The sequence below is a fragment of the Cervus elaphus genome, chromosome 24 (assembly GCF_910594005.1).
Source record: "Cervus elaphus chromosome 24, mCerEla1.1, whole genome shotgun sequence".
NCBI lineage: Eukaryota > Metazoa > Chordata > Mammalia > Artiodactyla > Cervidae > Cervus > Cervus elaphus.
In genome coordinates, this window is record NC_057838.1 from 22952147 (window position 1) to 22964171 (window position 12025).

The 12025-nt window shown below is 39.9% G+C and overlaps 1 protein-coding gene across 24 annotated transcripts in view; it reads left to right on the top strand.

The window, feature by feature from the left end:
• LRRFIP2 (LRR binding FLII interacting protein 2) overlaps positions 1 to 12025 on the top strand; it is a 110182-nt gene that overhangs the window by 76290 nt on the left and 21867 nt on the right. For 15 of the 24 annotated variants that reach the window (XM_043885726.1, XM_043885734.1, XM_043885732.1 and 12 more), the window contains 2 exons: positions 2922 to 2993; positions 7554 to 7724. In XM_043885726.1, the coding sequence (XP_043741661.1) occupies positions 2922 to 2993; positions 7554 to 7724 (243 nt within the window). The remainder of the gene's footprint in view (positions 1 to 2921; positions 2994 to 7553; positions 7725 to 12025) is intronic. The other 9 variants (XM_043885731.1, XM_043885737.1, XM_043885751.1 and 6 more) reach the window with 1 other exon arrangement.

Consider the following 12025-nt stretch of genomic DNA (forward strand, 5'->3'; position numbering starts at 1 on the left):
GTTTGCTTTTTATAAACATTTTTTATTTTTTACTTCTTTGTAGTATACTGGAACCATTTAACATTTAATGTGACTTGGTAGGAAGGAAAGAAGTATGAGTTCTTTAAAAAAAAAAATGTTAATAACAGTTCAAGAATGTGACTAGGGTCTGAAAGGAAGGAGATTAGTTAATTCTTTTCTGTTCTCTTTCCTGAGCATTTGATGGTATTTGGAATGAGTTCTGCTAGTTTACAAATGCCAAAAAAACTTTCTAATGTATATAAAAGTCATCCTTTCAAATAATTGGCCACATTTTAAATGGAAAATATGTGGATGTACAGGGAACCAGACATTGGGGATTATTAGTCTTTTGAGCCATTATAGTATTATTTGGCTGCTTGAATACAGTTATCTCTCAGAGTTTCATGATAAGACAAGTATAATAATATTTGGGATGACAGAAATACCTGAGTAATGAAAGCTCATTTAACCCGTTAGTTGAGCCTCCAGTCTCACTAATAACCCTTTCAAAATGGCTATGAATGTCTATTTGCTGAGCATCCTGTTTGTGAGGAACGAGGCAAGGGTAGTAATAAAAACTGCATTTATTCATTCATTCAACGTTTATCGAGCACTTGGCCCCATAGGTTCAGGCAGTAAAACATACTTTGGAAACCTGAGGAATTCACTGTTTCACATGGGAGACAAGTGAATATAAACCAGTAAAGCCAGGTGGTGTGGTACTATCATAGTGGCAAGAGTAAGGCTGTTAAGGGAATTCAGAGAAGCATCATCTAAGTTAGAAGAGATAATGAAAGGCTTTTCAGAGGAGAGAAGGAGTGAAGGAACAATAAAAACCAGGCAAAGAAGCTGAAGCGTGAAGGTGTTTTCTGATAAATTCAGAGAACCAAAAGGTTATCTGGGTAGCAGAGTTGCCAGAGGATAGGATGGAAAGTGAGGATTTGTAATGGATGAGAGAGAAGGCTGGAGGAGTAATGATGGGCCATGTCTCAAAACACTTCGTGTGGCCGCCTGAGAGGAATTCAGGTTCACCCTGACAACGGTGGGATATGAAGCAGGGAAGCGGTGCTATCTGATTTGCATTCCTAAAGGTTGACCACAGGCTGGAAGAAACCTTGGAGGCAAGGAGAACTGTTACCCTGTGGTTGAACAGTGGGGAGGAGATGAGCAAGTCAAAACAGTAATGGGAGGAAATGCAGGCAGCTTCCTCTGAAGAGAGTATTGGAGGCTGGAAGTTGATTGGTCAATAGAGAGAGTGTTAAGAGAGGGTTTTTGCTTTCTTTTAAAGGCAGCCTTAGTTACTATCTTCATTGGTTGGATTGAGCCATTAGAGAGAGACCATGAAGTTAAGGAGAGGAATAACTGAACAGAAAGTGCCTGAGTGGGTGAGAGGAATGTCCAGATAAGGCTGGGGGAGGTGGGCGCCCCTTCCCCGGACACAGTAGAGGAGGAGGGAGGGACCGTGGGTGACCGAGTCAGACTGCAGGCGGCTCAGGAGCAGGAGTCTGGTGTGTGATGCGGGCAGCTTGTACAGTGGGCTGAGGATTAGCAGAGGCTAGGGAGGATCGCGGCCGTGGCCGTGGCCGTGCAGGAGGCAGCCCAGGTCACCCGAGCTCTGACTGTGAAGGGGCCAGTGTTGTTGAGCTCTTAGTACCAGGCAGAAGCGTGGGGGTGCAAAGTAAATAAGCTCAGCTCTTGCCTTTAAATGCTGTTTTCTAGTCCAGCAAAAGACAGGAGGATGGGGCTTTCCAGCTTCAGACTCAGCCTGTGCTCGCTATTTACAGCCTCTTGGAAGGAAATGAGCTTGTATAACGAGCTAGTGTCTGGCTCCCAGTAGACACTCTGGTGGCTCAGACAGTGAAGAATCCCCATGCAGTGCAGGAGGCCTGGGTGCGATCCCTGGGTTGGGAGGATCCCCTGGAGAAGGGAAGGCAACCCACTCCAGCATTCTTGCCTGGGGAATGCCCATGGGCAGAGGAGCCAGGCGGGCTACAGTCCCTGGGGTCGCAGCCAGACACGACTGAGTGACTAAGCACAGCACAGCATCGGCGCTTGGTAAACGTCAGTGAGGGAACCGAGGAGTAACAGGCCCCCCGGGAGGGAATGAAGAGGCAGGGGAAATGTTACGTAATGTAGAAACTGTGCAGTGGGCCATTGTTCCTGCCTGTAATTGTAAAGTTATGTTCAAGGGTCTGTAGGTGTTATTTCCAACCTAAATCAACCATCCAGAGTAGATCTCATGTAGCAAGGTTGGGTACAAGAGAGACAATATTTTCCATTTAAAGTTTGACCTGCTTTACTTTTTTTTATAAGGATTATGGTAACATTTGGAGCAAAGACTTTTCTCATCATTTAAATGCTGTCCTCAGGATAGACTGTCTCATTTGACATTGTATTTAAAAAGGTTTGTGTTTAATTTCCCTCCCTTCTCTTTCTCCCAAATGAATTGTGGTCAGTAACCAAGTCATTGAAACACAACTTTGTTCATATCTAGTTTTCCATTTTTTAAAAACTTCTGCATAACTCAGTAAAATTTTCAACTTGTAATTAATTTGCTACATATTTTACTACTTCTTGGTGAAGTGTTATACTCAAAATTAAATGATTTATGCAATTTTCAAAATTGTGTTTTAAAAAATGTTATAAGCTATAGCTTTTGTCCATACACAGCCATGCCCCTGTTTGCTAATATTGCTTCAACAGGAATCAATGCCAAGAAAATTTTTAATAAGTTGAATTGGTTACTCTAGGGCCTTCCCCAGCCCCACCATCACATGTCTGTCTGGAGTGGCAGTTAAGTTTGTGTACTTTAACGTCTCTTCTTTTGGTCTGGTCTCTACAGAAGTAATTCACATTTTCATGAATCCTTTGAGACTTGGCGTATGTGGTTTTATGCAATGGTTCATTCCTATGTCCTGCAGGATATCTATGACCTTAAGGACCAGATTCAGGATGTAGAAGGGAGATACATGCAGGGGCTTAAAGAACTGAAGGTATCAGGGCCCTTTCTGCAGCCCAAGCATGCTCTCTGTGCGCAGAAGTGTCAGTAACGGCGGTTTCCCGAGTTCTCTTAACCCCACTGCACATGGCTTTACTAACCCTGTTTGTCTTTCAAGCGTGTGCTTAACCTGCAGTGAAAGGCGAACTTCCAGTCTCTGCTGATATGTACATGTGTGGTGTAGTTTTGGGACTATTCAGCAAAAGATAGTTGGCCTCAGTTTTTAAACCTTGTAAAATACTTACATATCCCTTGTGTCTTAGCCTTACAAAATTGAGTTAGGCAAAAACCTAAGAAGTGTTCTAAGAATATATATATATTTTTTTGAGAATTAAACGTTAAAATTCTTCCAAGCTAAACAAAAGAGCATTGCCTATTTCTGTCACCAAATTCAGTGTTAGAAACAGGAGGAAGAAGCATCTGAGAGAGAGCATTCCTATAAATAATCCCTGTGGTGGAAAGACCCTGAAGCATGAGGACTGTGTTTTGGTGTTTTTTTTAACATGTAGGTCAAAAAGGGTTACACAGATTCAGTGCCTTAAAGAATTTGAAGGTAAATTTAAATAGGGATCTTCCCTGGTGGCTCAGACAGTAAAGAGTCTCCCTGCAATGCAGGAGACCCAGGTTCGATCCCTGGGTTGGGAAGTTCCCCTGGAGAAGGGAGTGGCAACCCACTCCAGTCTTCTTGCCTGGAGAATTCCGTGGACAGAGGCTATAGTCCATGGGGTCACAAAGAGTCAGACATGATTGAGCGACTAACACGTTCCCTTTTTAAATGGTAGCAAGAATGGATACCAGTTTTCAATAGAAGTGTAGGTGTGTGGCAGACATCTTAGTTATAAATGGCATTTGATTATCATGCTCTTCCCTGTGTTTTCTTACAAAGTCCAGATCTAATATATGAATTACCGTAAGTTTCTCTGAACACAGGTAGTTCCCTATTTAATATAGGCCTCTTAAAATATGTAAACAAGGCATTCAGAAAGGTGACTTGGGCGATGCCCCAAGAACACAGTATGAACCTAACAAGCAAAGGCTTTGCTCAGCTGCCCTGGCATGACTGGACTTGGGCCAGCTACCAGCCAAAGCCTTCACGCAGGTGACTGTGGCCCAAAAGGCACACGGTTAAGACTCAGGACCAGAAAGGGTGGAAAGGCCTGTGGAGAGCGTTCCTGGGACGCCCGGACACCACTGACAACCGTGTGTGGGCACTGGTGAACATCAGGAGAATCCAGTTAGTGTGCCTATGTGCTCACTCAGCCTTATTGCTCTCATCTTCAAGTTTTGGAGCTATGACTTGGAAATATCTTAGATCAAAGGAACAAATCCAGGACTTTCAATCAATACATTCATTTTAAAGTATTGAGTGTAACATAATGTATCAGGAAAGCAAATGATTCAGAGGAATTCTTACTTGTTTGTCCTTTTATTTTGAACATTTTCCTCTTTTTGACCTACCATTTATTGCATTCTTTGAAGGATACAGAAAACAGATTCACCTTATTTGAGACTTTGAACAGATAAGACCCCTTTTTTTCATTCATAGTTAGTGTACAACTGAACTTGACTTCAGATTGTGTTTATCCTTGAAATGAGTCTTTTAAACAGAAGAAAAAAGTCATTTACGAAATCATCCAGTTGGTGGTCAAAGCACAGTGGTGTGATGTACCCATATCCTATTAAAAAAGAATGGTAGGTCATTGCTTATGACATTATTCTCAAGTACGTCTGCCTGTGAGGGGTTTTTTCCCCACTCCAACTTCCATCCATCGTCACCTGGGTCTAATTAATAGCACAGATTGCTGGACTCTACTCCCAGATTTTCTCATTCAAAAAGTCTAGGATGGGGTTATTGAAAGTTTTTATTTTTAGCCAGGTCCTAGATAATGTTGTTGCTTCTAGTCCAGAACCTACACTGAAAATCAATTCCTTGGATATATTTAAGTAGACTAATTCCTTTTGGGTATCACTGTGTGAACTAGATTAAAATCATTAAAAGTACCTTGACACTTAAACTAGTCCTCTGTGGTCTGTTGTTTAAAGAAAAGTACATTCCACACATTTTATGTCAATTTTATTATTTTATATGTTGTATCCTTGCCGCTGCTGCTTAAACTACGTTAGATTCTGGTGTTCATGCAGTCATGTCCCATTTTGTATGGGACTGAGTTGTGAGGATGACTTTTCTTCTTTTTTTTCTTTTTTGCCATTTGTCTCTAAGATGGATCAGAATCACTCTAAATTCTGCATTGTGTGGGGTTGGGCTAAAAGTTTGTTCATTTTTTCTGGAAAAAACCCCAAAACATTAATACACTCCTGATTTGCGAACAATTAAGTGTGTGTGTGTGTGTGTGTCTTCATTAAGATAAAACTCACATGCCATAAAATTTACCTATTGAAAAAGTGTACAGTGTAGTGGTTGGTTTTTTTTTTTTTTTGGCATAGTCACAGAGTTGCACAGACATCACCAGTTTTACAGTATTTTCATTACCCCAGAAAGAAACCCCATACTAATCAGCAGCAGTTCTCCATTCCGTCACTCCCAGACCACTAGTCAATGTCGTCTTTTGTGATTGACTTTTTACTTAATGTTCTCAAGATTCATCCATGTCATAACATGCATCTGTGTGTGTGTGTATGTGTGTATATATGTAAAAATTGGTAACATTACAGGGTACAGATTTACTATATTTTGTTTATCCATTTATTAGTTGATAGGCATTTGAATTATTTATAGTTTGGAGCTGTTATGAATAATGCTGCCGTAAACATTTGTGTCCAGTTTTTTGTATAGATACATCTTTTCATTTCTCTTGGGCAGATTACCTAGAAATAGAAGTGTTGGGTCATATGGCAACTCTATGTTTAACATTTTGACTTGCTGCCAGACTCTTTTCCTGAAGCAGCTGCACTATTTTACATTCTCACTAGCAATGTATGAGGATTCTGGTTTTTCCATTTCCTCACCAACACTTGTTATCTCTTTTTTTGATTATGTACAATAGCCATCCTATTCAGTCTGGAGTAGTATCTCATTGTGGTTTTGGTCTTATTTCTTTAATCATTAATGATATTAAGAATATTTTTGTATGCTTACCATTTTATACCCTCTTTGGAGGAATATCTGTTCAAATCCTTTCCCATTTTAAAATTGAATTGTGTGTCTTTTAATTGTTGATTTATAAGTGTTCTTTATATATTCTAGATACAGGTACCTTATCAGATATAAGATTTACAAATGTTTTCTCCCATTTTTTGCATGGTCTTTTTATTTTCTTGATGATACATAGTTTGTAGCATAAAAGTTTTTAATTTTGATAAAGTGTTTTTTTCTTACATTGATAGTTTGGTTTCATATCTGAGAAACCACTGCCTACGCCAGTCATAAAGATTTACTTCTGTGTTTTGGGGGAAGAGTTTTATAATTTTGGCTTTTAATTTAGGACTGTGATCCATTTTGAGTTAATTTTTGTGTATGTAGGTGTGAGGTAGGAGTTCACCTTTATTTGCTTGCATGTGGATCTTAGTTGCCCCAACACCATTTATGAAAACAATATTCTTTCCCACTGAGTTGTCTGGGCACCCTTGTCCAATATCAGTTGATCATAAATGTGTAAAGGATTCTGGACTCTCAGAACCCTCAGTTCAAATATCATTGCTCTTTTGTTTGTTAACCATTTGCATCAGTATTTTAAAAATACAGAAGTGATGGCTTTTTCTATGTGAAATGTTTTTCTTTTTAGCTTTAAAAATAGGTAATAGTAATCTACCAAAATAGAAGCAGCTATTTAAAAACAGACTGTAAGCTATTTTAGGCAGAAAACTTTGAAGTATATAAAAATTTAGGCATTCAGTGGTAGCACTTTTTTGGGGGTGGGGAGGGGGGAGCTTGCAGCCAGGCTTGTGTTATCTGAGTTCCCCAGCCAGGGACTGAACCCAGGCCCTGCAGTGAAAGCACGGAGTCCTAACCACTGGGCCGCCAGGGAATTCCCCTGGTAGCTCTTTTTAAAAAAATAATTGTTTTGTGTCACTTAACTTATTTTAAATGGCTGGTATTTGAATAATGTCCAGAGAAAATGTGTATACATTTATTAACATATGCAGAACAGGAAAGTACTGAAAACAGAGATCCAAGAATTGGTGAGACTCAAAGGGGTGTGAAGCCTGCTTGTAGAAAAGAGGCTGTATCCCTGTCATTGCGCTCAGAGTGCCGGACAGCGTGCTGTTGAAAACCACAGGAGCAACATTTCTGAAAACATTCATGAGTCTCCATTTTATGACTTTTACACTCTGACTCTTACGTGTTGTCTGCATGCCTTTTCGTCTTTCGGAGGCTACGTTGCTGCTTGATGTTGTTTTCTTGGATAGCAGAGAGCCCATAAAGTGCTTATAATGGCATTCTTGGCTTATTGTCATCCTCCTGTTTCATGTGCATGTCACTAAACAAAGTTTCCAAAACTGCTTGTATTTTGCAAAAATATGTCTTCCTATGTTTGTGCCAGTGCTGTAGGTGATGAACGATGATGTCAGACTGATGACTCTGACTTTCATTTAGGAGTCTTTGTCTGAAGTGGAAGAAAAATACAAGAAAGCCATGGTTTCCAATGCACAGTTAGACAATGAGAAGAACAATTTGATATACCAAGTAGATACCCTCAAGGATGTTATTGAAGAGCAGGAGGAACAGATGGCAGAATTTTATAGAGAAAATGAAGAAAAATCAAAGGTAATTTGCTCATTTTACATCATGCCTTTCTCTGGGGTCAGAAAATTAAAACCTGCTATTTAAAAAGTACTGTTTTCTTCTGTAAAATGGGGCCAGTAATGCCTACATCATAGTTCTGTGATGAGGGGTTAATGATTATTACTGACTATAAAGTGTTTATTTAGCACATAGTATTTTTTCAGTAAATGGTTGTTAGTATTATCGATGAAGAATAAAGGAGAATTAAAAATTTTTTTAAAGTACTGGCTTTGATGGAAGAGGCCAGGGTCCTGGGGAATGGTATTTCCCTCAAAACTGGTTGCTGCAAGGAAATCAACAGAACATAAGACTGCCATTCCTGGAATATTTTCCTTTTTTAATTTTTATAAGATTTAATTTATTTTCATCAGGGGAAACTTATCACCTCCTTTAGTTTCTGAAAATAGAATGCAGTTCAAATTTGATCTTTGTTTTCTATCTCTTAATTCGACAATTAGAGTGAATTACTTCTTCCTGTTATAAATGCTAGAACTTCACAAAGCTCCAGAGACTTTCAGTGAGATGGCTCGTTTTTTCTCTTTTCTTTTTTTCTTCTCTTCTCTCTTCTTTTCTTCTCTCATCTTTCAAGAGAACCTGTTTTGTAAATGATTGGGGAGAAGTCTTTAACCAGTTATTTGGAAACAGCAGTGTGGAGGTGTGGATCAGAAATCAGCAGATGTTTTCTTTAGCGATTTGTAAGCTATATTGTTAAAATGTGCAGATGGAAAATAAAAGCCTCTGCCCAAGGCCTGGTTTTGCCTTTTGACAGCCGCAGGAAACAAGTTGAGTTCCCTTAAAAAGCTTATTGGATTTTTTAAAAAGTGCTGAAATCAGTCCAAGCAGAGGACAGATGGATATTACTATGAAGAAATGAGCTGCCGGTACATTGTATTAAAAAAAAGAAGAAAAGAATTTAGGAAATGTGCTTTGGTGAATTGTTAGGAGCAATAACAATCTGTATTTGTACATAATAAAGGGAGAGAAGGTGTTAATATAACCTCTAAGGGACCCACAGTATTACTGTAGACTCTATAGGGATTTCTTGAGGACTGAAAATGCTCATTCCAGTCTGTTTTCGTCACTTTTACAAAGTGTTACGAAGTATTTGCAGCAGGGTTAGGGGAAGGAAGGCTGAAGAGGCAGAGTGCAGGAGATTTTTAGGGCAGCAGTGCTATTTTATATCATACATTGTACATTTATCACAACTCACAGAATGTACAACAGAGAGTGAACTCAATGTCAGCTGTGGGCTTTGAGTGACAGTGACATGTCTGTGTAGGCTCATTGATTGCAGCAAATATGAATGAAGTCGCTCAGTCGTGTCCGACTCTTAGCGACCCCATGGACTGTAGCTCACCAGGCCCCTCCATCCATGGGATTTTCCAGGCAAGAGTACTGGAGTGGGTTGCCATTTCCTTCTCCAGGGGATCTTCCCGACCCAGGGGTTGAACCTAGGTCTCCCGCATTGCAGGCAGACGCTTCACCATCTGAGCCACCAGGGAAGCCCGGCAACAAATGTACCCCACTGGTGTAGGATGTTGATAGTGGGGGAAGGCTGTTCTGGAAAGCGGGAGAGGGGACAGGGGTATTTGGGAACTCTGTAGTTTCTGCTAGATTTTTGCCTTAAACTCCTCAGAAAAAAATAATGTTTGTAAACAAAAACATTAGGATAAGAAGACCTGCATCTAGATCAGGTGACAGGGGCTTCTGGGTGTTTTCATATTGATGACAGTGGCTCCTTGACAATGCGGTGATGGTAGATGGATTCCTCTTTGATTCTTCCTGTATCTCATCAGCCAGTTTTGGAGAGTCCAAGCCATCTTACTTTTCTTAGTCCTTGGACTCTTGTTCTACCTTACCACACATTTCTCATGTCTATTTCTGGCTCTTGCTTCTAACAGAGTAGAAGAAAAGCTCATGGTATGTGTTGAATGGCCAGTACTAAAAGGAGTTCTTCTCCTTCTATCTCCTCCAGTGACCGTGAGCATTAAAAAAAAAAAAATCCCTATGATAAGCTGTTTTAACCTACTTCATTTTCCCTCCTATCATTTTCTAGGATATAGAGATGTCTTAGTATACATAGAGTTGTGGTTTTCTTTCAGTTTGTTTTTGTTTCTAAATCTTGTGCTTTTTGACTTTGAAAAGTCTGTGTGTTTTTTTAATGCCCTGGGAATCTGCTTCAAATACAGTGACGCAGAAGACTTCGTGGGCATGTCTGTGATGCACCTTCAGCCCAGCCTCTCTCCTCCTGAACAGATACTGCCTCATACAGATGTTCCTGTTCTTTTACACAACAATATTCATGCCACCTTTCAAAATGTCTTTCGTGTCTTCTGCTGGGATTATGGTAACTGCGTCTTACATGTTGGGTCTATACTACAGGGACGGAATGCCTGGTTAGGAATGTCTGCATTATCGTAGGGACTTCTTTTTCTTTTTTCTTTCCTTTTCTTCTTTTTTTTAGTTTATCTGAGATTTAACAAAATCTTTTACTGCAAATTTTAAACAGACCAAAAAAAAAAAAGAGTATAATGAACTTTCCCGAACCCATCACTGATCACAGATAGGACATCGATGCATAGCCAGTTTTACCATGTCCACTTCCGCCACCGGTTTGTTTGAAACAAGTCCTAAATACCCCATATTTTAATATGAGTTTATTATTTTATTTATTTATTTTTGGCCACACTGTATGGCTGGTGGGATCCTAGTTCCCTGACCAGGGATTGAACCCAGATCTTGGACAGTATTAAGTGCCAAGTCCTAACCACTGGACTGCCAGAATATTCCTGAATTTAATATGAATTTAAACATGTACTCTCTTTTTAAAAATATAATGGCAATACCATTTTACATCTGAAAAGTTAAGAATAATTCCTTCATACTATATATCCTGTCATTGTTAAAATTTCAGTTTCAAAGGTCATAAATGATTTTTCTTTTTTACACTTAATCAGAGTCTTGATGAGTTCCACACATTGGCGTTGGTTGTCATGTCTTACAAATCTCTATTTATAGGTTTCCTTTCATCTCTTTTTCTCTCTTGCAGTTTATGGGTTGAAGAAACTGGATTGCTGGTCTTAACAGTTTCTGACAGTCTTGGGGATTTTGCTGTTTCATTAACTGGTTCTTTACCATGCTCCTTTTTCTTCTGTGTTTCCTATAAATAGTTAGGTTTAGAGGTTTAATCACTTCAGTCTACTGAAGTGGGTTCAGTCTACTTCATAGATTCTTTTCCTTCAGGAGGCCCAGGCATAGGGCATCTCTCTGATACTGCAACAGGGTGTTTATATCCACTAGTTGGTTAGGGGTGGCAAAATGGCATTCTATTTTTATCTTTACTGCTTTCTTTTATTTTTCCATAATTGTTTTAAAACAGCTTTATTGAGATATAATTCACATACTGTATATTTCATCCATCTTAAATGTACAGTTCAGTGGGTTATTTTGCATCTTCACAGACAAGTGCAACCACAACCAATTTTGGAATGTTTCATCACTTGAGAAAGCAGCCCCGTACCCTTCAGCAGTCTTCTCGCTTCAGCCTCTCAGCCCTAAGTGTTGGTTCTACTTTCTGTCTCTGTAGAGTTAGTTGCCTTTCATATCAGTGGAGTCGTATACTATGTGATCTTTTTTTTTTTTTTTTTTTTTTTTACACACAAAATGAAACATTTTTAATCTTACAGTACAGTACCTTGAAAAGTACATTAGTACAGTACAGTACAAGAGCTGGCACACAAGGGGCTGACACTGAGTGAACAGGCAAGGAGAGTTACTGACTAAAGGGGGTGAGTGATGGTAGAGCTGAAGGATCGTCAACGATAGGAGATGGAGGGCAAGCTGCAATTTCCCTCACACCTGACGTTGATGGTATGCATGTTTGCATCTTTGACAGTTTGCAACTTGAAGGTTTGTATGTAGAGCACTTACTATGTTCTCGATAGTCACATACCCAGCTAAAAACTGAGAATTCTGATAGGAAGGGAGAGAGTGTTGCTGGACAATCTGTCGTCTCTGCCACATTCCCAAATTAAACTTACGCAGCCAGGCAACCACTGGGCTCCCCTAGAGTAAGGGGTGAGTGAGCTGCTTTCTGGAGAGCAGAGACCAACCTCGAGGGCAAGTTGCTTATAAGAAGGGAACCCAGGAAGGGCTGAGCCAACACGCTTGGTTCCTGCTCATTCTCTTCCACTGTGAGGCCGGACACATTTCTCCTACGCTCTTCCTTCCTCACTCGTGTTTGGCTTTTCCGAGGGGCAGTACAGGGAGCTGTCATAGGGCAG